The 23,184-nt window shown below is 43.7% G+C and overlaps 1 protein-coding gene across 1 annotated transcript in view; it reads left to right on the forward strand.

Annotated features, from left to right (window-relative positions):
- EYA2 (EYA transcriptional coactivator and phosphatase 2) overlaps nucleotides 1-23,184 on the forward strand; it is a 100,103-nt gene that overhangs the window by 23,893 nt on the left and 53,026 nt on the right. The window contains exons 5-6 of the mRNA XM_056867454.1: nucleotides 18,381-18,448; nucleotides 21,944-22,121. Coding sequence (XP_056723432.1) covers nucleotides 18,381-18,448; nucleotides 21,944-22,121 — 246 coding nt within the window. The remainder of the gene's footprint in view (nucleotides 1-18,380; nucleotides 18,449-21,943; nucleotides 22,122-23,184) is intronic.

The raw sequence follows: 23,184 nt of genomic DNA on the forward strand, positions 1-23,184 counted from the left end.
TTTGATCTGTTTTCTGATTACAGCCCACTATGACTGGTGATCTGAGTTGGGGCTGATGTGTGGCTGAGAGGGGAATGATGCTCTGTGGTTTCTTTCAGCATTAAGATTTTGCAGTTTTCCTTTTTGAAAGAGGTATTTTAAGGGAAATGACCCACACAGCAGAATAGAGGGTTCCAGAATCAGGTTGGGGAGCTACATGTTCAAGTTCTTTCTCAGCCGCGAAGCCTTCTGGGTAACCATGAACCAGTTGCCCTCATACAACCTAACCTGCCTTACAGGATTGTTGTGATGAAACGGAATTGGGGACAATGATGTGCGCCTCCCTGTGATTTCTTGTATAAGAGGTGGGATGATAATGCAATTTTAAAAAATGTGTCAGCAGGCATAGATTTCTGCCCCTGCCATTTTTTGTTGATATCAGGTATTAGCAGATGTCCCTTGCCGTATTCAGTACATTAGCTGGTCAAGGCAATCTTGAAAAGCTCTTGGTGAACTCTGGTGTAAGGGCCTTTTTCAGTTTTTCTCTCACTTTTAACAAACATAATGGCAGGTGGATGTCGAGGATAAGATCCCAATCCAAGAAACATCCACCCATCAAAATAGGCTTCATATTCTTGTGCGCCCTACTTTGACAAATTGACTCGTACGTGCTGAATAATGTACACTAGCGTTGCATTAGTAGTACATTAGCGGTGATGATTGGATGGTTTTCCGGCACGCCTTTTGGTGTTTCTACATGCCCATCCCCTTGATAGTTTTGTCTCTGAAATTTGTTTTATGTGTCTTAGTGGCATCATTTCAGCTCTTCCTCAAGAAACGTAAATGTGATGCTGTGAGTAATAAACATTAGATACATCTAATGCCTTGGGAAGTGACAGAGGGTCTGTTTGGCAAATTGTCACTGAGACGCTTTAGCTTCATAAAACTAAAACCTCCATAGAAAATTTAGCTGTCCCCCTTTTCCCGGAGCTTCTCCCACACAGCTGGTTTGGATTAGTTGCAGTCTTAGACTGTGGCAGCAGAGCTGTGCTTCGTATCACGGGAAATTTGGGGGTAGGAGAGGCCTCCGCTCAGGACGCATCAGGCCATCGTTTTTAACAATATAAATAGCAATATAAATGCCTCTTAAGTGGCAAGGTTCCCTTTTTCCCCCTCTACCTTCAAGAACACTGAAGGCTAAAAGAACTTTGTTTCAAAAGCAATGTGTACGGCCAGTTGTGGGGAAAGGGTAATACGAATTGTTGAGAGAAGAAGCGGGTCAACAACAAGGCCTTCCTCTTCATATGCCGCCGCTAGGAAGAAGAAAAAATGCACATTATCTTGATACTTACAGGACAATGATTAGCACATTACTTTTGCAGGACAGTACTCAGCTCAAACCCAACCTCTTTCTGACTATATGTTACTCTTCCTACACACTTGACACTGAGAGACACTGTCCTTCAGTGTTACTATTCTGAAGATGCCTGCCACAGTTGCTGGCGAAACGTCAGGAAAGAAAATTCCAAGACCACGGTTACACAGCCCGGATAACCTACAAGAACCAATGAACTCTGACCGTGAAAGCCTTCGACAATATTTTGCACTTTGGCCTAGTTCACATATGCAGAAGGAGGACATGACAGAAAACTGAGGCGCTAGAATGGACTCTTGTCACTCCAGACTTCTAATGGAGGGTTGCATTTTCTGTTTAAAAAGCTCCCTACAAATAAAAAGCCATCCGTTTAAGAGAAAATGGGTAGAATCTTGTGTGCATGGATTTAAGGAAAGGAGCATTCAGTGCTGGAATCCACCACCTGCAGTCTAAAGTAGTGCACTCCGTTATATCACCTCAGTTCAATTCCACATCATTCTGCTGTGTGTGTGAACCAAGCCTGAGATATTATTTAAAGGTATAGTAACAGTATGGGAGCCCCGTGGCGCAGAGTGGTAAGGTGCAGTACTGCAGTCCAAGCTCTGCCCACGACCTGAGTTCGATCCCGACGGGAGTCGGTTTCAGGTATCCGACTCAGCCTTCCATCCTTCCGAGGTCGATAAAATGAGGACCCAGCTTGCTGGGGGTAAAGGGAAGATGACTGGGGAAGGCACTGGCAAACCACCCTGTAAACACAGTCTGCCTAGTAAACATCGGGATGTGACGTCACCCCATGGGTCAGGAATGACCCGGTGCTTGCATAGGGGACCTTTACCTTTAACAGTATGGGCACTGGTGAACACAACTGTGAAGCTAACTTCATTGTAATTGAGTACTGAGTGAGTGTACACATTTGGATATATGTGTTAGTGTTGGACTAGGATCTGGGAGACCCACATTTGAATGCCTTCCCTGCCTTGGAAGCTTGCTGACACTATGTCAGTCTGACCTACCTCACAGGAATTTGTCAAAATAAAGTGAAGGGGAGGAGAAAATGTAAGCCAGTGGTGTCAAACATAGTGTCTGACCCCTTGAGAGCTCTTATCCGGCCCGTGAGCTAGCCAAGGCAGCCACCCCCTCCCATTCTCAATCTGGGGTGGCGAGGTATGGCCCGGCCCGACCAAGTGACATTTATGTCATATCCAGCCCTCAGAACAATTGAGTTTGACACTCCTGATGTGAGCCACCAGAGAAAAAGGTAGGATGTAAATGAAATAGATCAATACCCATTTGAATAAATGTTGGGGGATCAATCTGAGGCTGACTGGAGGCCTAGGCATTGAAAGGGGAGTACAGACCAACCCAAACTAATAGCAGCCTGTATCCTATCACTCCACTAAGTGGTTGGATGCCTTCCAGCAGCCTACGGAGCCTTCCTCCATCTTAAGGACTCTTCTGCTGGAGGAAGGAGTTGGAAATTGGAGCAAGGCTTCTTAGGCTGAGCTTCGTCCAGGTTAAGGTAAGATACCACCACCAATAAGTCTAAAATCTGTTTTAAGATGTGAACAAGATTAATATCTGCTTTACTGGCATTATGATGAAGGTTCAGTCTCTAAATATGTAGATCTTCAGAAAACTAAAGATTTGTTGACACAATGATGGGTATGTATCTTGTCCATACAAAGTCTTGTTGGATTACTGTGTGTTAACCGCTTTAAACAGAACCTGTCTTCTGATTTGTCAGCCACTTAAGACTTAACCCATGCATTGTGAAATATCTATATGGCAAAACTCTATAGAATATTATGAGGAGTATGTGTGCACTTCTTAATCTTGTATCCAGTGCACTGTTTTTATATATGTGTGTGTGTGTTTGTGTGTGTGTAAGATTAATATCTGCTTCAGAGGCCAACATTTTGATCTTGGAACTGTTTTTTTTTTTTTATTGTCTTTGATTTGAGAGCTAGGGCCCTATCAGTTTTATCACCTTGACGGTTAACAGTTAATTTTGTCTGATAGCCAACATGTGGGATAGGCTTACATATGTCTGGTTGAAGTAATGAAGTATGGTAACTGATCACCTGATCACTGTGATCCATTCAAGCTATTAGGGGATAACAGTTGCTACCGTGTGGATGGCACTGCTGAGGGGCTTATCCCTAGCAAGAGGTATTTATGGGATGGACTTTAAATGTTTCTGGTTGGAAGTAAAAGGATCCACCGTATACACATACACTCTTGTCTTGGTGAATTGACTTGTTGTGATACAGCAAGGGAACAGAGAGCAGAGGCTTTAGCGCTTTCCATCTGTGGAAAAGGAATCCTTAGGTTTTTGTCTATAGCGAACAGCTGTCTCTTGTTCGCACATATGGCAGGACTGAAGTGCACCGAAATCCGATAGCCCAGAGAAAGATACATGCATAAAACTTCTCACACGTGAAATTCATCTTTCACTTTAAACACCAAGAACCTTGAATCAATACATTATGGGAAAGGAACTAATTTCCATTAGCAGAATTGAATTACCCAGAAGGGCTTCCAAACAGGCAGCTGCAGCAAAGGAAATCCAGAAACGTAACAACTTTTTATATGTGTGTGTTTGTATCTATAATATCAGTAAAATACAAATACAATACCTTTATTGGCATCTTAGAATAATAAAACACGCCAAACAGCTGGCTAGAATAGGTTAAGATCATTCGTATTGTTCATTAGTAGTGATAGCTCAATAAAATAGATATTTTATTTTAAAAAAACTTAATTTGCAGCTTTTTTTACCCTAGGATTTAATTAGAAAGGATGACAAGTTTCCGTTCTGCCATCATCAGCTATAACTTATGGGTCTGGTCAGTAGAACCGGACCATATGCATAACGGGCCCTTCTTGGTCTTACCTATAGGAAGTGTCTCTTACAGAATTTTTTTACACTGAAAAAGATCACGGTGTGTGCAAACAGCTCTGGATTAAAAGCAATAAACAAGTTCTTATTCACGTGAGATACAGTCTTGGCAGCTGGGCATGCGCACCTGTGTGCATGATCGTTTCTTTTCACACTTATAATGGATCTTGAACAGGTGCTTTGAAAGAACTGTCTCTACTGTCACAAAGTGTGAAGAAAACATAGGTGATATCAGCAGTAATTAACAATGCAACTTTGGCCTTTTCCCCCCTCCATGGTGTTGTACTAACATGGCTTAGCTGTTCTGCACAACAAGCATCTTTAAAGGGGTAGCGGAAGAAGGGCTACATGATTTTGCAGAGGATTTTCCGGTTAATACATATGTTGTGACTTTGTGGTATATGCTGGCAAAGAAACGAGAAATGAACTTTTTTTTTAACAATTGTGACACTTTTTCTCCATTTGTCTAAGCTTTCTGCAAGAGCAGAAAGGAACAAAGGCATTTCCGTAGGAAACAGCTTCTTAGATAAAACATTGAGCAAGTTAATAAGATGAATTTAGAAGTATGGCAGGCCGCCTACAGCAACATTAGCAAGATTCAGTTTGACCTGATGTTGTTTCTGGGCCATACATTGCCTGCCTTGACCGAGATTTAAGGAAATTACAGCCATGTTATGAATCTTTTTTTGCAAACCTATTTGAATTGCCTTTCAAATTTACAGCAAATTCTGCAACGGACATGCAGTTTTAAAAACCAACAAGCAGATCAAAGCAGCAGAATGACTCCTACCATAAAGCCATTAATGGAAGAGCCAGAATGGCATAATAGCATTGGACTAGGATATGGGAGATCTGAGTTCAAATTCCAACTCTGCTGTGTTAAATTGTGGAACTCCCTGCCCTGGGACGTGGTGATGGCTGACCACTTGGAAGGCTTTAAGAGGGGAATGGATATGTTCATGGAGGAGAGGGGTATTCATGGCTACTAGTCAAAATGGATACTAGTCATGATGCATACCTATTCTCTCCAGTATCAGAGGAGCATGCCAATTATATTAGGTGCTGTGGAACACAGCCAGGATGCTGCTGCAGTCATCTTTTTTGTGGGCTTCCTAGAGGCACCTGATTGGCCACTGTGTGAAGAAACTGCTGGACGATGGGCCTTGGTCTGAGCCAGCACAGCCTTTCTTATGTTCTTAGGTCAAGCTCGCTGGATGACCTTGGGCCGGCCACTCTTGCCCAGTCTGCCCACCTTCACAGGCTTGTTAGGATGTAATGGGAGAGAGAAGAACCAGTAGACGCTTTGGAAGAAGGGCAGGATAAAAATGTAAAACATAGATGGCCAACTGGTAGTCTTGGTTTGGCTCCTGACAATCCTACCAGATTTTAATAATAGCTTATGAAAACTTTAAAGAAAACAAAGCAGAGATGTTACCAGCCTCTTTGGGTTGTCTATGTGATACTCTAAAGTTGCCTGAGAATATGTGCCCCATATCTGTAGCGACTTGACTTCTAAGTAATGCTGGCTTTATTATAGATAATAATATATACCCCCTGAGAAGGGAATGGTTTATCTGATATACCATACTGGTCCCCATATTGCTGGTAGCGAAGTGTAGTGGTTAAGAGCGGTGGTTTGGAGTGGTGGACTCTGATCTGGATAACTGGGTTTGATTCCTCACTCCTCCACATGAGCTGCAGACCTTAATCTGATGAACTGGATTTGTTTCCCCATTCTTACACTTGAAGCCAGCTGGGTGACCTTGGGCTAGTCACGCTCTCTCAGCCCTCCTACCTCACAGGGTATCTGTTGTGGGGAGGGGAGGGGAAGGTGATTGTAAGCTGATTTTATTTTTCCTTAAGTGGAAGATAAAATCAGCATATAAAAACCAACTCTTCTTTCTTTCTTTCTTTCTTTCTTTCTTTCTTTCTTTCTTTCTTTCTTTCTTTCTTTCTTTCTTTCTTTCTTTCTTTCTTTCCTCTTCCTCTTCTTCGCTAGTCCCTAAGGATACAAAAATCATCCACCCTAGTCTTAAATATTTTTTTTGAAACAACAAATTAAAGTCAAGAAAAATGTTTCACCTCATGCCAAAAGAGCTGTGGGGGAGAAATTACAAAACAATGGAAGAGAAACTCAATCGTTTAATTTTTGCATTGTAACCAGTCACTCAGGGAACCAGAAATTTTAAAATAAGAAAAAGCAGCTGTGGAGAGGTGTTTACTGAAGAAGACTTCAAATTTTCAGTGGTGCTTAAACTAGTAGCATGAAAGAGATTCCGCTTAGGGAGGGCAAGCTTCTTCTTTTTTAAATGCAGGGTTCAATAGACATTAATGCAGGAATGTGCTTTTATACAAGTTTTGCTCCCTTGTGTTATAACTCTATGCTGCAGCAAACACATCGGTTCCATCTAGATTTTTTTTTTTATTAGATGCTCTTTACAGCAGTTTTCAAACTCTTCCAGGCAGGGATACATGCCAAGCTTATTGGAAAAGAACTTTATGCCAAAGGGCAGACAGTTAAGCAATATGACAAGCCCTGCATATGGGTTCGGTTATCTTCTGGTTTTGCAGGTCTGTTACTCAACTTGAAGTATCCCCCACTGACAACCATGTCGCGTTTTATGTTCTTCCTTGTTCAGCAAATGCCGGATTTTGAACGTGACGAAATCACCAGGATGTTGGTAGGAGGTAATTTTGCGGAGCCCTTAACCTCTTGCTCTCAGAGTATCATCTTGGAGAAGATAGTTATGGCCAACAACGATTGCCTGTCAGGCATTTAGATACTGTGAAGACCCTTTAGAATGAGCACCCCCATATCAGTAGCCAGATGTCATGATGTTCAAATCCAAGAATCTGCCCACTTTTCTGGGTGTTGTCCTTTCATTGCAGTGGAATTACGTTGATTCTGATATTTAAATCACTCAAAAGTTTTAGTGTGAAACCAAAAAGGCACAGTTTGATGGATGGCTTGGTGGCAGAGCATGTGCTTTGCTTAGAAAAGGTTCCAGGTTCCATCTTTGACATCTCCTTTTAAGTATGCATGGGTGATACACAAGGCCAGAGACGGAGTTCCAACAACAACTGCTTTATTAATAACCAGAACCAGAACTGTCTTGCATTGAACCTCACTAAATGGAACTCTAGCTGGAACTGAACTGTAAGTGAACAACACCCTGGCTTATATGCCAATCCCAACCACCCAGAGCCATGCCCCCAAGTCCACGATTAGCCGGTTGTAGTCCATAGTCCAATGGGAACACAGGCAGAACCTAAGTCCATGATTGAGCGGCTATAGCCCATTGTCCAATTGGAATCGCAGGCGAAGGAGCCTGGAGAGAATCATAGAATCATAGAGTTGGAAAGGACCACCAGGTTCATCTAGTCCAACCCCCTGCACAATGCAGGAAATTCACAACTACCTCCCCCCCACACACACACACACAGTGACTCCCACTACATGCCCAGAAGATGGCCAAGAAGCGTTCCCTCTCATGATCTGCCTAAGGTCATAGAATCAGCATTGCTGACAGATGGCCATCTAACCTCTTCTTAAAAACCTCCAGGGAAGGAGAGCTTATCACATCCCGAGGAAGCCTGTTCCATTGAGGAACCGCTCTAACTGTTAGAAAATTCCTACTGATTTCTAGACAGAAACTCTTTTGATTTAATTTCAACCCGTTGTTTCTGGTCCGACCTTCTGGAGCAACAGAAAACAATACGGCACCCTCTTCTGTGTGACAGCCCTTCAAGTACTTGAAGATGGTTATCATATCACCTCTCAGCCTTCTCCTCTTCAGGCTAAACATACTCAGCTCCTTCAACCTTTCCTCATAGGATTTGGTCTCCAGACCCCTCACTGTCTTTGTTTCCCTCCTCTGGACATGTTCCAGCTTGTCTACATCTTTCTTAAATTAAATAGCAAGCTCAACGTGAGCCTTGCTTCCACTGCATACATAATGACTCCCATTAAAAGAATATCTGGTAGAAATGCAGGGAAAGAGCTCTGAAGAGATTGATTGGGCTGTCCTTGGTGGGCAAGTGGTTCCTTTGTATAAAATATCTTTATGTACTTGTGTGTGTGTTAAGTGCCATCAAGTTGCTTCCGACTCATGGTTGACCCTATGGATGAAAGTCCTCCAAAATGTTCTATCTTTGACAGCCTTGCTCAGATCTTGCAAATTGAAGGCTGTGGCTTCCTTTATTGAGTCAATCCATCTCTTGTTGGGTCTGCCTCTTTTCCTGCTGCCCTCAACTTTTCCTAGCATGACTGTCTTTTCCAGTCTTTATGTACTTAACCTTTGGGAAAGAGTAGTGTGCGACCCTTCCATCCAGGAGAAGCAGTTCACAGATGCATGTTCCTCATTCATCAGCTACCGCTTCAAGTGACTTTTTCCATAGCTCCTGATGCCAACATGAAACACTGGTGCTTTTCATTGCTCACACATTCAGCCGCGGGTAATCATGCAACAAGAAACGAGTTGTGTATGAACGCGTGCTTGAACTTCCTCCATTAGGTAGAGAAAAGTCTTGTTGTAGTCAATGAGGTTTGCAGGTTAAAAAACCATTTTAAACCATCACAAAAGACTTTCCTCTCCCCATTAGCCTTGGATGCTAGCAACTAATACCGGTAATAGCAGACAGCAAAGGATCTGTCAGTGATCATGAGGACAAGGGGTGAGACCCCTCTTCTCTCCCCTACCTACAGCCAAGACCATTAATGCAATCCCGATGCAGAATCACTCCAGTCAGTCCATTGAAACTGATGCACTTAAATTGGAGTGACTGTGCACACAATTGTGCTGTATTGTATTGTATATTCTGGCAATAAATCATTGTATTGTTTATAGAGAATATGATGATTTATTGCCAGTGTTTATATACTCTTACTGTGTGATTGGCAATTTAGTGAATTATACACACCTGTGTGAATTCTCTATTGTGTTATTTGGCCATTGTTGCTGCTTTTTGCTTATTACTTCCAAATTACAGCACGAGTTCTGTTTCTTTACTGTACTGTATATTCTGTCAATCTCTGCAAATCCAAACCATTGCTACGGAGCTTCAGCTCTGGTTTCTACCTTGGAATCTAATTTGTTGCTGTTACGCCTTTGAAGGTGTACAGATAGGATTTGCAGCCTCCAGGTAGGTAGGGCCTGGAGTTCTCCCATAATTACAACTGATCTCCAGGTGACAGAGATCAGTTCCCCTGGAGAACCTGGCCACTGGAGAACCTGGAGGGTAGACTCTATCACGTTATACCCCAGTGACGTCCCTCCCCAGGCTCCACTCTGAAATCTCCAGGAAATTCCCAACCTGGAGTTGGCAATCCTATGTATAGAAGCGCCTATATTGTTTCCAATAATCAAAGAGAGATGGGACTCCAGGCAACACATGGGAACTGGGATCATGGCCAGTCTGTAGGCCTAATAGAGCTGTGTGCAGGCAAAATTGCTATCTGAGTTTAACACCCATAAATTGTGCAGGCTTCTAAACAGCTGTCACCAAGTATTTTAAGAGAGTGATAACTATAACAAATGCTCTTGTATTGTTTCAGACTTAGTCAGTTAAAAAAAAGCCCTATACATTTTGCAATACTTGCTTATTCCGATATATGCTGGTACTGGAAAGAAAAGCATTGACATTGGAACAGCCTCCTGCGGGTAGTATATGCAGTAGTTTGCCTATGTAGCAACCAGACTTGCCAGTTGGAAAATGTTTTAATTACTGGCAATTGCTCAGACTTTACTGGCACCCATATAATTTTATGAAAAGAATACTTAGCTTGTAACATACTCACAAAATACTGAAATAAATCAAAAATCTTTACACTTGCCTCAGCATGCTCGCTGTTCTAAGGTCTAATTCTCCAACTGCAGGTTTGGCACAGTTACTCTTTCACAAGGTAACTTTGCTACCTCGTTTTTAGGCTCTCAGCAATGCAGGCTTTCTTTTGAAAATGACCAAATTGCCAGTATTTTTTTAAAAAATTGAACTTGGCTTTATTGTGTTGGAAATTTATTTCCAATTGGATTTCACGGGAATGAAACCTAAATTTGGACAGAAAGGAAATTTAGTCCAAGGAATTCTGCACATCATCCAGGATGTAGTTAAAAAGAAAGGCGTTATCTATTGAAATCTTCACATGTGGCGAAATGGAGATTTAAGAAATTGATCACTTATTCTTAAAGGTTCTAGTCCTCATGTTTATAGAAGCATGCAGACCATGTTTCTGAAAAGATTTGGAATTTGCAGGTAGAGCTTGCTCATCTCACATGGATACCTTTTTGGTTTCTCATGCTCATTACTACAAACTTGCATAGTATCCTGCATACTTGCATTACTACAAACTTGCATTACTACAAACTTGCATAGTACCAGGATATGCTCAACACCCATGTGCCTGCATCTGACTACATGCTTTACAGCCCCACCTGAGGAGAACTGTTGAGTACCTGGAAGCATATCAAACATGGCTGCCTGCAGACCAAAACATTCCTTCTTACCCAGGCTTTTAATTAAAGGGTTGATCTTTTAACATTTTTATAATTTCTTTTTAACCTGTTGTGAGGTGCATTTTAAGCTGCTCAATGTTTTATCCTGTTTTTGTATCCTGGTTGGGTTTTTAATGCTGGGCTTTTAATGGTTAACTTTTATCATTGTTTTATTATGCTTTAATTTGAAAGAAGCCTTGAGCAGATTCCCTGGAGAGGTGGCATAGAAATTTTCTGAACCAAATAAGATGTTTCCTGGGGGCCGTATGCTTCCCCTCCTGCCACAGGTCCCGTAGTGCCCTTTGCCCCCAATTCCAAATGCTCAAGGCAGCTTACAAAAGCTCCAGTTTCATAATAAAGTATACAAATAAGACTCTGCCACTGCTTTTTATTCCACATGAAAACATGAAGCTGCCTTATACTGAATCAGACACTTGATCCATCAAAGTCAGTATTGTCTACTCAGACCGGCAGCGGCTCTCCAGGGTCTCAGGCAGGGGTCTTTCACATCACCTACTTGCCTAGTCCCTTTAACTGGAGATGCCGGGGATTGAACCTGGGACCTTCTGCGTGCCAAGCAGATGCCCTACCACTGAGCCACAGCCCCTCCCCTTACTGTGAATGCATCTGATAGCTTTGTAAATCCTGTACATCCTTTTGGAGTGACCCAAATAGATAACACAGGGAAAAGTTTGCCTAAATGGATTTTGAGCGCACCCAAAAAGATAACACTGGGGAAAGTTTGCCTAATTGGATTATGAGCGCAATATTTTAAGCCTTTTAGTCCGACATTAGCTTTCTCTTTTCCAAGTGCAAGGTAGAATCCAGCCCATGGAAAGTGCCCAAATCAGTATGAGAGCAGTTTTTGCTCTGGGATTCCTTTGTGAGAAGAAAGGTGCCTTAAAAAGCAAAAGGATCAGAAGGAGTTTATGTGCATGAACACACTGTATTTGATGCTCTTTAGAGCTTCTGAGCCCCTACATGGAGGCAAGTAGGTGTCAGCAGCATATGGCAGTGTCCTTGTACTATGAAGTTAACAATGTGCATGTCACCAGTTACAACTGGCCCCACCTACCTGCTTTTTTACCCTGGTAGTAGGACCAGCCTAGGGTTTGCCAGCTTCTGATTGGGAAATTCCTGGAGATTGGGGTGGGGTCCTGGGAAAGGGCAAGGATTTCAGTGGGGTATCATGCCATAGAGTCCACCCTGCAAAGCAGCCATTCTCTCCAGGGGAAACTGATCTATGTAATCTGAAGATCAATGGTAATTCTGAGAGATCTCCAGGAGGCTGGGAGCCCCTGGCCACCCATGCCTAGTAGACAGAGGTCAGTGGATTTCCCAAATCAAAGTAAAACCCAATAGCCATGTGTTATTATCTCTGCTTTAGGGCTGTCAAAAAAAAAAATTCGGTACAGTTCGGATTCGGCCAAATTTGACCCTTGTGGGTTCGGTACGTGCCGAAGTCCGAACTCCCCCGCTTCGGATCCCCGGTAATTCGGGGGGATCCGGAGTTCGGGGGAAAATTCGGCCCCAGCGCGCCTTCAGAGGGATTCTCTGAAGGCGCGCGGGGGCCCTTTAAACTGATCTGAGCCTCCCAGCTGGGAGGCGCAGATCAGTTTAAAGGGCAGCCCGCCCCCCTTCAGCGGGCTCCGCTGGAGAGGCTCGGGCTGCCCTTTAAACTGATCTGAGCCTCCCAGCTGGGAGGCGCAGGTCAGTTTAAAGGGCAGCCCGCGCCTCTCCAGCGGAGCCCGCTGAAGGGGGGCGGGCTGCCCTTTAAACTCATCTGTGCCTCCCGGCCGGGAGGCACAGATGAGTTTAAAAGACAGCCCGCGCCTCTCCAGCGGAGCCCGCTGAAGGGGGGTGGGCTGTCATTTAAACTCATCTGTCATTTAAACTCATCTCCCGGCCGGGAGGCGCAGATGAGTTTAAATGACAGCCCGCCCGCCTTCAGCGGGCTCCACTGAAAGGGGGCGGGCTGCCCTTTAAACTCATCTGTGCCTCCCGGCCAGGAGGCGCAGATGAGTTTAAAGGGCAGCCCGCCCCCCTTCAGCGGGCTCCGCTGGAGAGGCGCGGGCTGTCATTTAAACTCATCTGCGCCTCCCAGCTGGGAGGCTCAGATGAGTTTAAAGGGCAGCCCGCGCCTTTCAGCGGGCTCCCCTGAAGGGGGGCCGAATTTGCCGAATTTATTCGCGAACTCCCGAACTCGCTGAATTCGGCCCCCCCGGTTGCCCGCCAGTTTTGAGTTCGGATCCGTCCGAACAGAAAATCACTGAATCAGGGGAAATTCGGTTGATTTTCAGTTCGGACCGAACCGAATTGACAGCCCTACTCTGCTTGTTCCCACTCTCGCACTCTGCATACAAGCCCAAAGGAATCCCAGAGTCAGTGTGGCGTAGTGGTTAACAGCTGTGGATTCTAATCTGGAGAACCTGGTTTGATCCCCCACTCCTCCACATGAGCAGCGGACTCTAATCTGGAGAACCGGAGTGGTTTCCCCACTCCTACACATGAAGCCTGCTGGGTGACCTTGGGCTAGTCACAGCTCTCTTAGAACTCTCTCAGTCTCACCTACCTCGCAGGGTGTCTGTTGTGGGGAGGGTAAGGGAATGTGATTGTAATGTAAGCTGGTTTGATTCTTCTTTAAGTGGTAGAGAAAGTCGGCATATAAAAACCAACTCTTCTTCCTCTTCCTCCTCTTCTTCTTCCTTTTCTTCTTCCTCCTCTTCCCTATCTTGAAACTTAAAGCCATCTATTTTTCTGGTATTCATTAGCCTGTGAGAATACTGGCGCCTATTTCTAAGGAGCTTTGTGGTCCTTGGGTTTTTGTTATGTTTCTGAGCAGTAACGCAGCAGAAACTCTCGATGCACCTGCATCTTCACCCTTAACTTTGGTATACAAGGAGATGGAGTGAGTAGGTACTTCTTGGGGAAAAACTAAAGCTCTGTTCTATATGTGGTTAAAGATCCATTGAAATAAAGTTGGGAAAGAGAGGCTTTTGCACTTGATTTTTAGAAATGTTTTGTCTATTAATTTACACAACTGTAACAGATGTTCAGATAGTTGAAGCCTTGTGGAGAGCTGATAACTGTTTGACAATTGTTAAATTGCTTGTTTGTCATAGTTATCCTGATTAAAGTTTTTTAACTCTAATTTTTTAAAGTAAAAAATACACTCCAGTAGCTTACCTATATAGAAATCAATAGATCTCACAAGAACGTCATTTTTGTGTGCAGCTTTTACTAATTTCGTAACTTTTATTCATCCACACATGAATATCGCAAGCTGATGAATGTTAAAGTTCAGCCAAGCCTGTGGCCCACCAAGGTTGAGACATGCCACATCTATGGCTCAGACATACGCAAGTGTACTAAACTAAAAAATGGCACATTTTTTTAAAAGAAACATTAAAAGAATGGCAAATGGAATCAGTTTGTCATGAAAAGGACAGGCTATTGAATTCACTAATGGCTTCATTTTGAGCATTGCCCTTATGTGCTCAGATGTCTCATTTCATAGACCATCACTAGAAAAGCCCATGGCGTGAGGTCAATTTAGACTTTTTTTCCAAGGAAGTACTTTCCAGTACTCTGTATCTGAAGGGCTGTTCTCTAATACCCAGGTTGTTTTATTACCGACTAAATGTTCCCTGTGTTACCTGTGAATGAGGGCATTGTGACATTTCAGCAGCTGACATGATTGAACACAGATGTGAACTATGCTCCATGTGGAGAAGATCCAAGAGGAAAAGATCTTGAGTGGCGTTCCTGCTTTGAAAGGAGTACGCTTGATTGGAGGAAAGCTCCGTGACACAGACCCTCCACTGGCTTAGGTGAATAACCGTGCAATCTGCAGCAGAGTTATACCCTTCAAACTTCATTGAAGTTGATGGATTTAGAAGGGTGTAGCTCTGATTAGGAAGGCACTGTAAGTGTGTTTCTGGCTCATATACCTATCTAGAAGCAAAGGGCAGACCCTCTGAACATTAAAAAAAAGTGATTGTGAGTAGCTTCGTGCACTACTTACTGGCAAAACTTAACCATTTAGACCAGTGGTTCCCAATGTGGGGCACAGGCCCCACAGGGGGCAATTCGAAAGCTTGTTTAGACCAGGCTAATGGCCTTTTAAGACTTCCTCCACGTGAACAGGAGTTCATTTTTTGAATAATAAGAATTATATGTCACGGGAGGGGGTCAGGATTTTAGAGATGCTTAGGTGGGGCATGGCCAAAAAAAGGTTAGGAGCCACTGGTTTAGACCCTTGAACTAAGCAACTGGCATGAGTTGTAGATAAGAGGTTGATTTCACACATCATTGGATAATGCCCTTTTGATACACTATTGCAATTATTTGCAACTGGATTTTTCTGTGTGGAACAAGGAAATCCAGTTGCAAACGATCACTGAAGTGTGTTTCAAAGCAGCCTGTGTGGGTTATTAGAAATACTTACGCACAATTGTAATTCTGGAAGAATGCTGGTTCCCTGCCCCCACCTGGAGTGGACCCTCTTGTTTGCGCTACCACTTGTTGGGTCATCGTCATTGCCCTTTTACAGAGGAAAAGAGGCTGACAAATCGCCACCCGCTGAATCTGTACTGAAACAGCAATATGAACCCAGACCCCTGAGGCTCCAATTTAACTCACTATCCTGTGTTGGTTTGCTCTCGAAGTATTTGAAGGGCTGTTACTTTGAGGAGGGCAGGGAGCTGTTCCTGTTGGCAACAGAGGATAGGACTCACAATAATGGGTTTAAATTACAGTTAAAAAGGTAGTCTGGATATTAGGATATATTTATTTATTTTTACAATGAGAGTAGTTCAACAGTGGAATCGGTTGCCTAGAGAGGTGGTGAGCTCCATCTCACTGGCAGTCTTCAAACAGTGGCTGGACAAGCACTTGTCAGGGATGCTCTAGGCTGATTCTGCGTTGAGCAGGGGGTTGGACTAGATGGCCTGTATGGCCCCTTCCAACTCTATGATTCTGTGGTTCAAAGGCTACTTTACATGTTATAAAATTAGTTGGTATACCTAGTGCATCCTATGACATGTAATAGAGAAACACACACAAATATATAAATACACGTATGTGCAGAGAATTAGCACTGGCTCCTGTTTTCCTATGAGCTATTATAAATGTGGTATTTGTATTTCTCTAACCCATAACGAAGTGCATGCCGTTATAGTCACTGTTCAGCATTCCTCAATCAAAGGGAGACGTATTTCAAAGCAAAACCTGTATGTGGTAAAGTGTCTGTTCTGTTGCCGCAGCAAAATATGTACAACATTTATTTACTTGCTCAGGCTCTGAGTGCCCCAAAATTCTTCATCAGGTAGATATTCCCAAATCAGCCTCAGCTTGCTTCCAGTAAGTCCCCCCCCCCCAGTTGCCATGGGGTAACGGCAACCCTACCCTAGTCAGTTCTTTTAACAAGGTACCTCACCAAAGACTGCTGAGTAAGCTTAGCAGTTGTGGGATAAGAGTATGGGTCCTCTTATGAATTAAAAAGTGGTTTAACAATAAAAAGCAGAGAGTAGTAATAAAAATGGACAGTTCTCACAATGGAGGTGGATTGGGAGGTTTGGCCTCATCTGGAGTACTGTGTGCAGTTCTCAGTCCCACCTACCTCACACGGTGTCTGTTGTGGGGAAGGGAAGGGAAGGTGATTGTAAGCCAGTTTGATTCTTCCTTAAGTGGTAGAGAAAGTCGGCATATAGAAACCAACTCTTCTCCTCCTCCTCCTCCCCACCCCCAGTTCCACTGCTATTGTCATGACATCTTTGAGCCTTGGTCTGGATTTTAAGTGATGAATTTCTGCCTTGAGAGAGAACTTGGGGGGGGGGGCTCTGAAATGCAAATTTGTTGACATGTAGGTACTTTTTTTATTCATCTCCTTTGCACAAATACCTTTGGGTAGGGTTGGGTGGAATATGTACAGCCATGGCCGAAGATGGCATCTCGATGAGATATTATTAGCCCTTGACCCCTCTGTGCTTTAATTCCCCCCCCCTCCTCTTTCTTTGTCTAAAATGCTTTTCAAGGCCAGATGTGGCAGCAAATTAGTTCTGGAAACGGATTCTCCTCCTAGTGTGGTTCTCCCCCCCCCCCTTTTTGGCACGAGATTTATTTCTCCCTGCATGTGCCTTTGTGACTGACTGCACTTGGCAGCCTGCAGTTTGTTCAGCTGTCCATTCCCCTGCTTAATCTTGGGTCTTAAAATAAAAACAAACAAGCGGATATTCAGAGAAGGGACACAGCATGGAGACACTGAGACGCATTTGTTCCTGTGCTCTGGCTAAATCTGCTCCTTGCTTGGTCCCAAGTACTGGCTCTCCAACAGTTGAAAAATCTGGTAATTCATACCAGGAAAAACTGATATTGCAGACTTATGCAGAGTTGCTTCAGCCTAAGTCCATCGAAATTCATAAACTTAGACTGCAGTAACTCAGCATAGGATCTCACTGTGAATCTGGTGGTTTGATTCTTCAGATTCTTTTTAAAGAAAAGGGGAGAGGAGTCTAATTCCTGCTCAGTACTGGGTCATTTCAACAGCTTGGCAGGGGCATGAAGATGGTAGGTGAGGTGAGCTTGCTTTTAAGGTGAAGTCCAGGAGCGATCAGAGGCGTAGTTGCTATGACCTTTTCTGTCTGCATGTTTCCTTCAGGTCTGCGCACAGCATGCTCCATGGACTCCCTTTATTCATGAGAAATATCTGTCATGGGTTCTTTGCCAGAGGAAACAAGAATTCTCTCCCCCTCCAACACACACACAAAAACTCCTAATGCACATCCCACGAAGATGCAGTTTTTTGTCATCCAATCCAATGTTTGAAGAGTCAATTCTTGAAATTAAAACAACAACTGGGGTCTTCAGACTTTATGATTGAGTGTACAGGGAGGTCAGCAACTGTGTCAAGATCCTCCTCCTATTCTGGGGGCCTGCTGCTGGCCATTTTACTACCCAATTTACCCAAATTATGAACATATGAAGGTGTCTTTTATTGGATCAGATCACTCATCCATCTTGGTCTCTACTCCACTGTGGTGTAGTGGTTTGGAGCTGTGGACTCTGATCTGGAGAACCGGGTTTGATTCCCTACTCCTCCACATGAGCGGTGGAGGCTAATCTGGTGAACTGGGTTTGTTTCCCCACTTCTCTACATGAAGCCAGCTGGGTGACCTTGGGCTAGTCACTCTCTCTCAGCCTCACCTACCTCACAGGGTATCTGTTGTGGGGAGGGGAAGGGAAGGTGATTGTAAGGCCATTTGATTCTCCCTTAAGTGGCAGAGAAAGCATATAAAAACTAACTCTTATACTACTGCTGTTTACTTGGACTGGCAGTGGCTCTCCAGGCAGAGAGAGGTCTTTCCCAAATCCCGACTCCTATTATAAGAGATCCTTTAACTGGAGATGCCAGAGAGGGAACCTGGGATCATCTTCCTGTTAAGCATGTGCTCTTTCACTGAGCAACAGTTCCTACAATAATGTAAAATCCTTCTTCTCACCTTGACAGCAATGATACAGAAGGCCAGCCTATGCCTAGGAGAGAGACCTCACTGTAGGGGTACTTTGGTCATAGGTACAGCTCACTGAATTTTGGAATTCCGTTACCTCAATTTTCTCATTTCTTCTCTTCTCTTAGGTACCTCAGGGATATACCAGGGACCTAATGGCCTGACAGGTTCTGCTGGGTTCAGCACAGTGCATCAGGTACAACTTGAACCCTCTGTGTGGATGCCAACAAACTTCAATGATACTGGTCATACATTGTTATGAAAGGGGTGGGGGGTTGCTCTTATACTAAATTCTGGAATGGGTAATCAGATCCCCAGCTGTACTTTCTCCTGAAGGAAGGTCAGGCTTTCGCCTGTAAGATACCAAAGAGCCAAATTGCCATGCCATGGCCAGCGAGTCTCTGATCTACAGCTGGGAATGTTATTGGCGAATTGGTTTGTGGTGGGAAATGGAGAATGAGCCCTCAGTTGACATTGGCCCAAACAAGGGGGGGTCTTCCTGCTACAATCCCAGAAATCAGGTTTCCCAGCCATGTGCCCCTTTGTCCAGTACTAGAACCTCAGGAGGGTAGAGTTGGACCCGTCCCTCATATTACAAAGAGGACAGATGATCTTCAGAGTGTGAGTTAACTCTCACTAGCATTTGCTTTATTTCATTTTTAATCTAACCAAACTTTCTATACGTTCGTCTTGCTATAAAATACTTCCTAACTACCTGTGGTTCCTGCTTAAATTACACTGGTAGAAACCAAAGTGTTTGATCTGTAGGAAAGAAGGACTGCTTTGCAAAAAAGGACTCTAACCTCACATTAGCCCTCAGATCGCTCTGAAAACAGGCACAAGCATTGACACTTTTGGGAAGAACGGTTCTGTCTCTAGCTGAGAGGGAGAGAAACCCAGGTAGGAGGGGGAGCAAGAAACTGCGAAGAGTTAGCTCACCTCTTTCCTCACATACACGCACACCTATCTTAGGTGCACCCAAGATCACCTACTCCAGTTTTATACATGGAAAATAACCCTAGGGATGTCTCAGGTGTTGGTGGTGCTTCTCTGGTACAGATCTAGCTTGCGTAGAAGGAGAGACCCTCACCAATCCCACTTTCTGAAGGCACAACTAGATGATATGAGGTCCCTCGGGACAATCCAGGAATGCTGCGACCCATTTACAGCAGGCATTATCTTGCTTAAAAAATGCAACAGTGGCCCATTCCTGCTCGGGACCACAGCGTAAGGGGAGGAGGCAGCTCTGTGTTCTGCAGGATTGTCTCCCTGCAGCACTTTAAAAATGGAAGAGAATTCCTGCTGTAAAATGGCTGCGTTCTTCCCGGGAATGCCATATCATCTAGTTGTGCCTTTCGTGATTTAGTTCAACCGTCAAACCCAACAGTGGCAGGTGAACGAGAATGAGCTGCGTGCCTGAGGGGGCAAGATCCGTAACATGCTTGACATCTTGATTTCTTTAAAAGCCTGTATCTAAAGCCACTCACAGAGCTCAGCAGCCTGGCCAGGGGACTTGGCAACCAAACACTTTCAGAACAATTTTGCTTTTTCCCCTTCTCTTCCTCCTTCTACCGATTTTGGCCGTGGCTCAGGTCTTGGGTTTTACGCTGAAAACATTTCAGAATCCTTATGGGCAGCCCACAGTATCATATAAGCAGCTTTATATTCCCCCCCCCAAAAAAAACTAGCTCTTTCCATCAACTTGCAGAGAGCTCCCTCTTCTTTCCCTTCCAGCCTTGGCTTTAGCTAATAGATATTGAATGTACAAGCTAAAATGTCACTCAGAGACCCCTGTGAATATGAAGCCGTTGGAGTGTGCTTGTTCTCTTCCTTCTTTGTGAATTTCCTTCTTTGGATGTACACCTGTTTGCGAACTTCATGGTTCTCATATGTTAGCAACATATATGTGAGTGTAAATACATGGTGTGGATACATTACATAGAGAAATACTATATGAGAATGCTTGCCAGTAAAAGTTGCTATTGACCAACTATGAAGTTCAGTCTCCTGTTTTCAGCAGAAATGCTGAAATGGACTCTCAAAGCCGTAAGACTCCATGGGACATAAGAAACTACAAACACGCATCCTAAATTCAGTTTCCAATAAGTTTGGACAGCAGCTTCCCATCTGGATGTTCAAATGGGGAGAGACCATAGCTTAGTGATAAAGCATGTGCTTTGCCATGTATCTAGCTGAAAAGGATCTCAAATAACAAACCTGGAAAAGGCCTCTGTCTAGACCCTAAGTATGCTGCTGTTGGATGTGAATTATGGTTTTAAGCGAGTTTGGAAAACAGGGACTCGGCTTAGACCTCTGTGGACAGTGTTGCAATGCAAACTCTAGATCCCCTTTGACTTTTTCCGGGTTTCATTCTGTCCTCCTTTGTAAGCTGCAGTGAGTTATATAGCATTATGTGACTCTTATGAAGCATCCTACACTAGGATTTCTCTAAAGCAACTGGGATCCTGAGTGTGTATCTGGTCAAGCAGCAATTCATCCTTCAGAAGCTGGATGTAGAACCTAGGTGAAAACATGTAAGAAGGATGAAATGACTGGTGACTTCATATCAGAGTGTCCGTTGGCTTTTATTAAAGTAATATGCACACACCGGTTCCGCAGTGGTGCAGCAGGACAGTGCTTTAGAAGAACCAAATGCAAAGTATTTTGTACGTGGCTCTTGAACTCACCAAAAGGGACTTGCTAGATCACAGAGCAAGTTATCATTTTGCTCTTCCACTTTCCACTCCTTGGCCTCATAAGCAGAATAGACTCCACAGACATGAATGGCATGGGAATTGGATCCTATGAATGAGTTCCATGTGCTCTTGACAGTGTGCTTCCTCTTACACTAAAATTTCCATTTCCACTCCAAACCAGCTCCAGTGCAAAAAGAGCACCTGTATGCAGATAAGCATTTAGGCGTTACTTCGTTGTAACTTTCGGCGTATCTTCAAGGCAGCTGTTAAATAATAAACTACAGATAAAGTAATAGCCTTATCTTTACCAGACAGCAGATAAATTAAATGGTAATCGTGAGAACAAACAGGAAAGTGTGAAATCAATGGAGTGATAAATGACGATCTTAAAGAAGAATATAAATCCCAACTGAATAAAAAATGGATAAGTGTTTCTGTCTTTGCCTTTCCACACGGGCAGACTCTCTGATCAATTGGAGTGTCTAAGAATCTGCCAAATAATTCGTTGAGAGGTAAGGCATTGTGTCTGGCCAAGAAGAAAAGTCTTTGAAAGGTTGGAATAGTGATCACCGATAGTCTGGAAGCATTGGAAAAGATGGGGTAATCTGTCCCCAGGAAGAGGGAGCACATTTCCTTTGGGCATCACCACATAGTTCACAATGGTCCCTACATTCTAAATCTGTGAGTATCTTGTTCATTACTAGAGAAAAGTCTGAGGGAAACACTGAAAACCATTGATCTTGTGCAAGTGGAAGTTTTAGAGGAAGCACACTTCATGGCACAGCCTATGTACTGTGCATGGAACTCATTCGTGGGATCCAAGCCATTCATTCTACAGGGTGTATTTGAACACAATCGTGCAAAATATTAATAAGCTTGGCACATGCCAATCATACCTTGTTGTATAGCTGTCTTGTTATATTTTCTGCTTGAGTGTTGGGTGCTGCAAAGCCTTGGCTTCAGAAAGATTAGAGTTGCTGTCTCTTCTTTCAAAGGAGTACTCTTCATATCCCAGCTTTACCCAAAGCCAGTATTCGCAGTATTACAGCTCTTCGTACAACTCTTCATACATGTCTGCAAACAGCATCAGTCCATCAGCCATCCCGACGTCAGCTTATTCGCTCCAAGAGTCGTCACACAACATCAACAGTCAGAGCACCGAATCGCTTTCTGGTAAGTGACTCAAATACTTGTAGACATTTCTTTTCTCTATCTGGCAACTACAGCTCTGTGTAAGGTTTCATTTCAGTCAGGGGCAGAGCTTTGCATCATATTTTCAGTGTTAGCAAGTGCTTAGCCCTGGGACTAGTAAAACAGTAATCTGGAACAGTAATCTGGACTAGTAAAACAGTAATCTGGAACAGTAATAGAAAATGCATCTCTTATTGCTCACTGACCACTGCTGCTATCATACTGCCCTAGTATAAATCTATGATGAGACCACAATTGGAATACTGTGTGCAGTTCTGATCACCATACTTCAAAAAGGATATTGCAGAGCTTGAGAAGGTGCAGAAAAGAGCAACCAAAGTGATCATGCGGCTAGAGCAATTCCCCAAGAGGAGCGGTTAAAACGATTAGGGCTGTTTAGCTTGGAAAGAAGGCAGTTAAGGGGAGACATGATAAAGGTCTATAAAATTAGGCATGGTATGGAGAGAGTGGACAGGGAGAAGCTTTTCTCCCTCTCATAATACTAGAACATGGGTTCATCTGCTGAAGCTGGAAGGTGAGAGATTCAAAACAGATGAAAGGAAGTATTTCTTCATACAACGCATAGTTAAATTGTGGAACCCCCTGCCCCAGGATGTGGTGATGGCTGCCAACTTGGAAGGCTTTAAGAGAGGAATGGACATGTTCATGGAGGAGAGGGCTATCCATGGCTACTAGTCAAAATGAATACTAATCATGCTGTATACCTATTCTCTCCAGGATCAGAGGAACATGCCTATTAGGTGCTTTGGAACACAGGCAGGATGGTGCTGCTGAAGTCGTCTTGTTTGTGGCTTCCGAGAGGCACCTGGTTGGCCACTGTGTGAACAGACTGCTGGACTTGATGGGCCTTGGTCTGATCCAGCAGGGCTTTTCTTATGTTCTTAGATATTATATATTTAGAATAAAGTGGTAGAGATTCCAGGTTAGAGCAGCCTGTGGCCCCTTCCTCCACCCCCTAGAAACTAACCACTGGCATTGCAGATTTAAATAAGACAGCATTATTGTCTGCCTTATGGATGCATAA

Source organism: Euleptes europaea, chromosome 2 (genome assembly GCF_029931775.1).
Source record: "Euleptes europaea isolate rEulEur1 chromosome 2, rEulEur1.hap1, whole genome shotgun sequence".
Classification (NCBI taxonomy): domain Eukaryota; kingdom Metazoa; phylum Chordata; class Lepidosauria; order Squamata; family Sphaerodactylidae; genus Euleptes; species Euleptes europaea.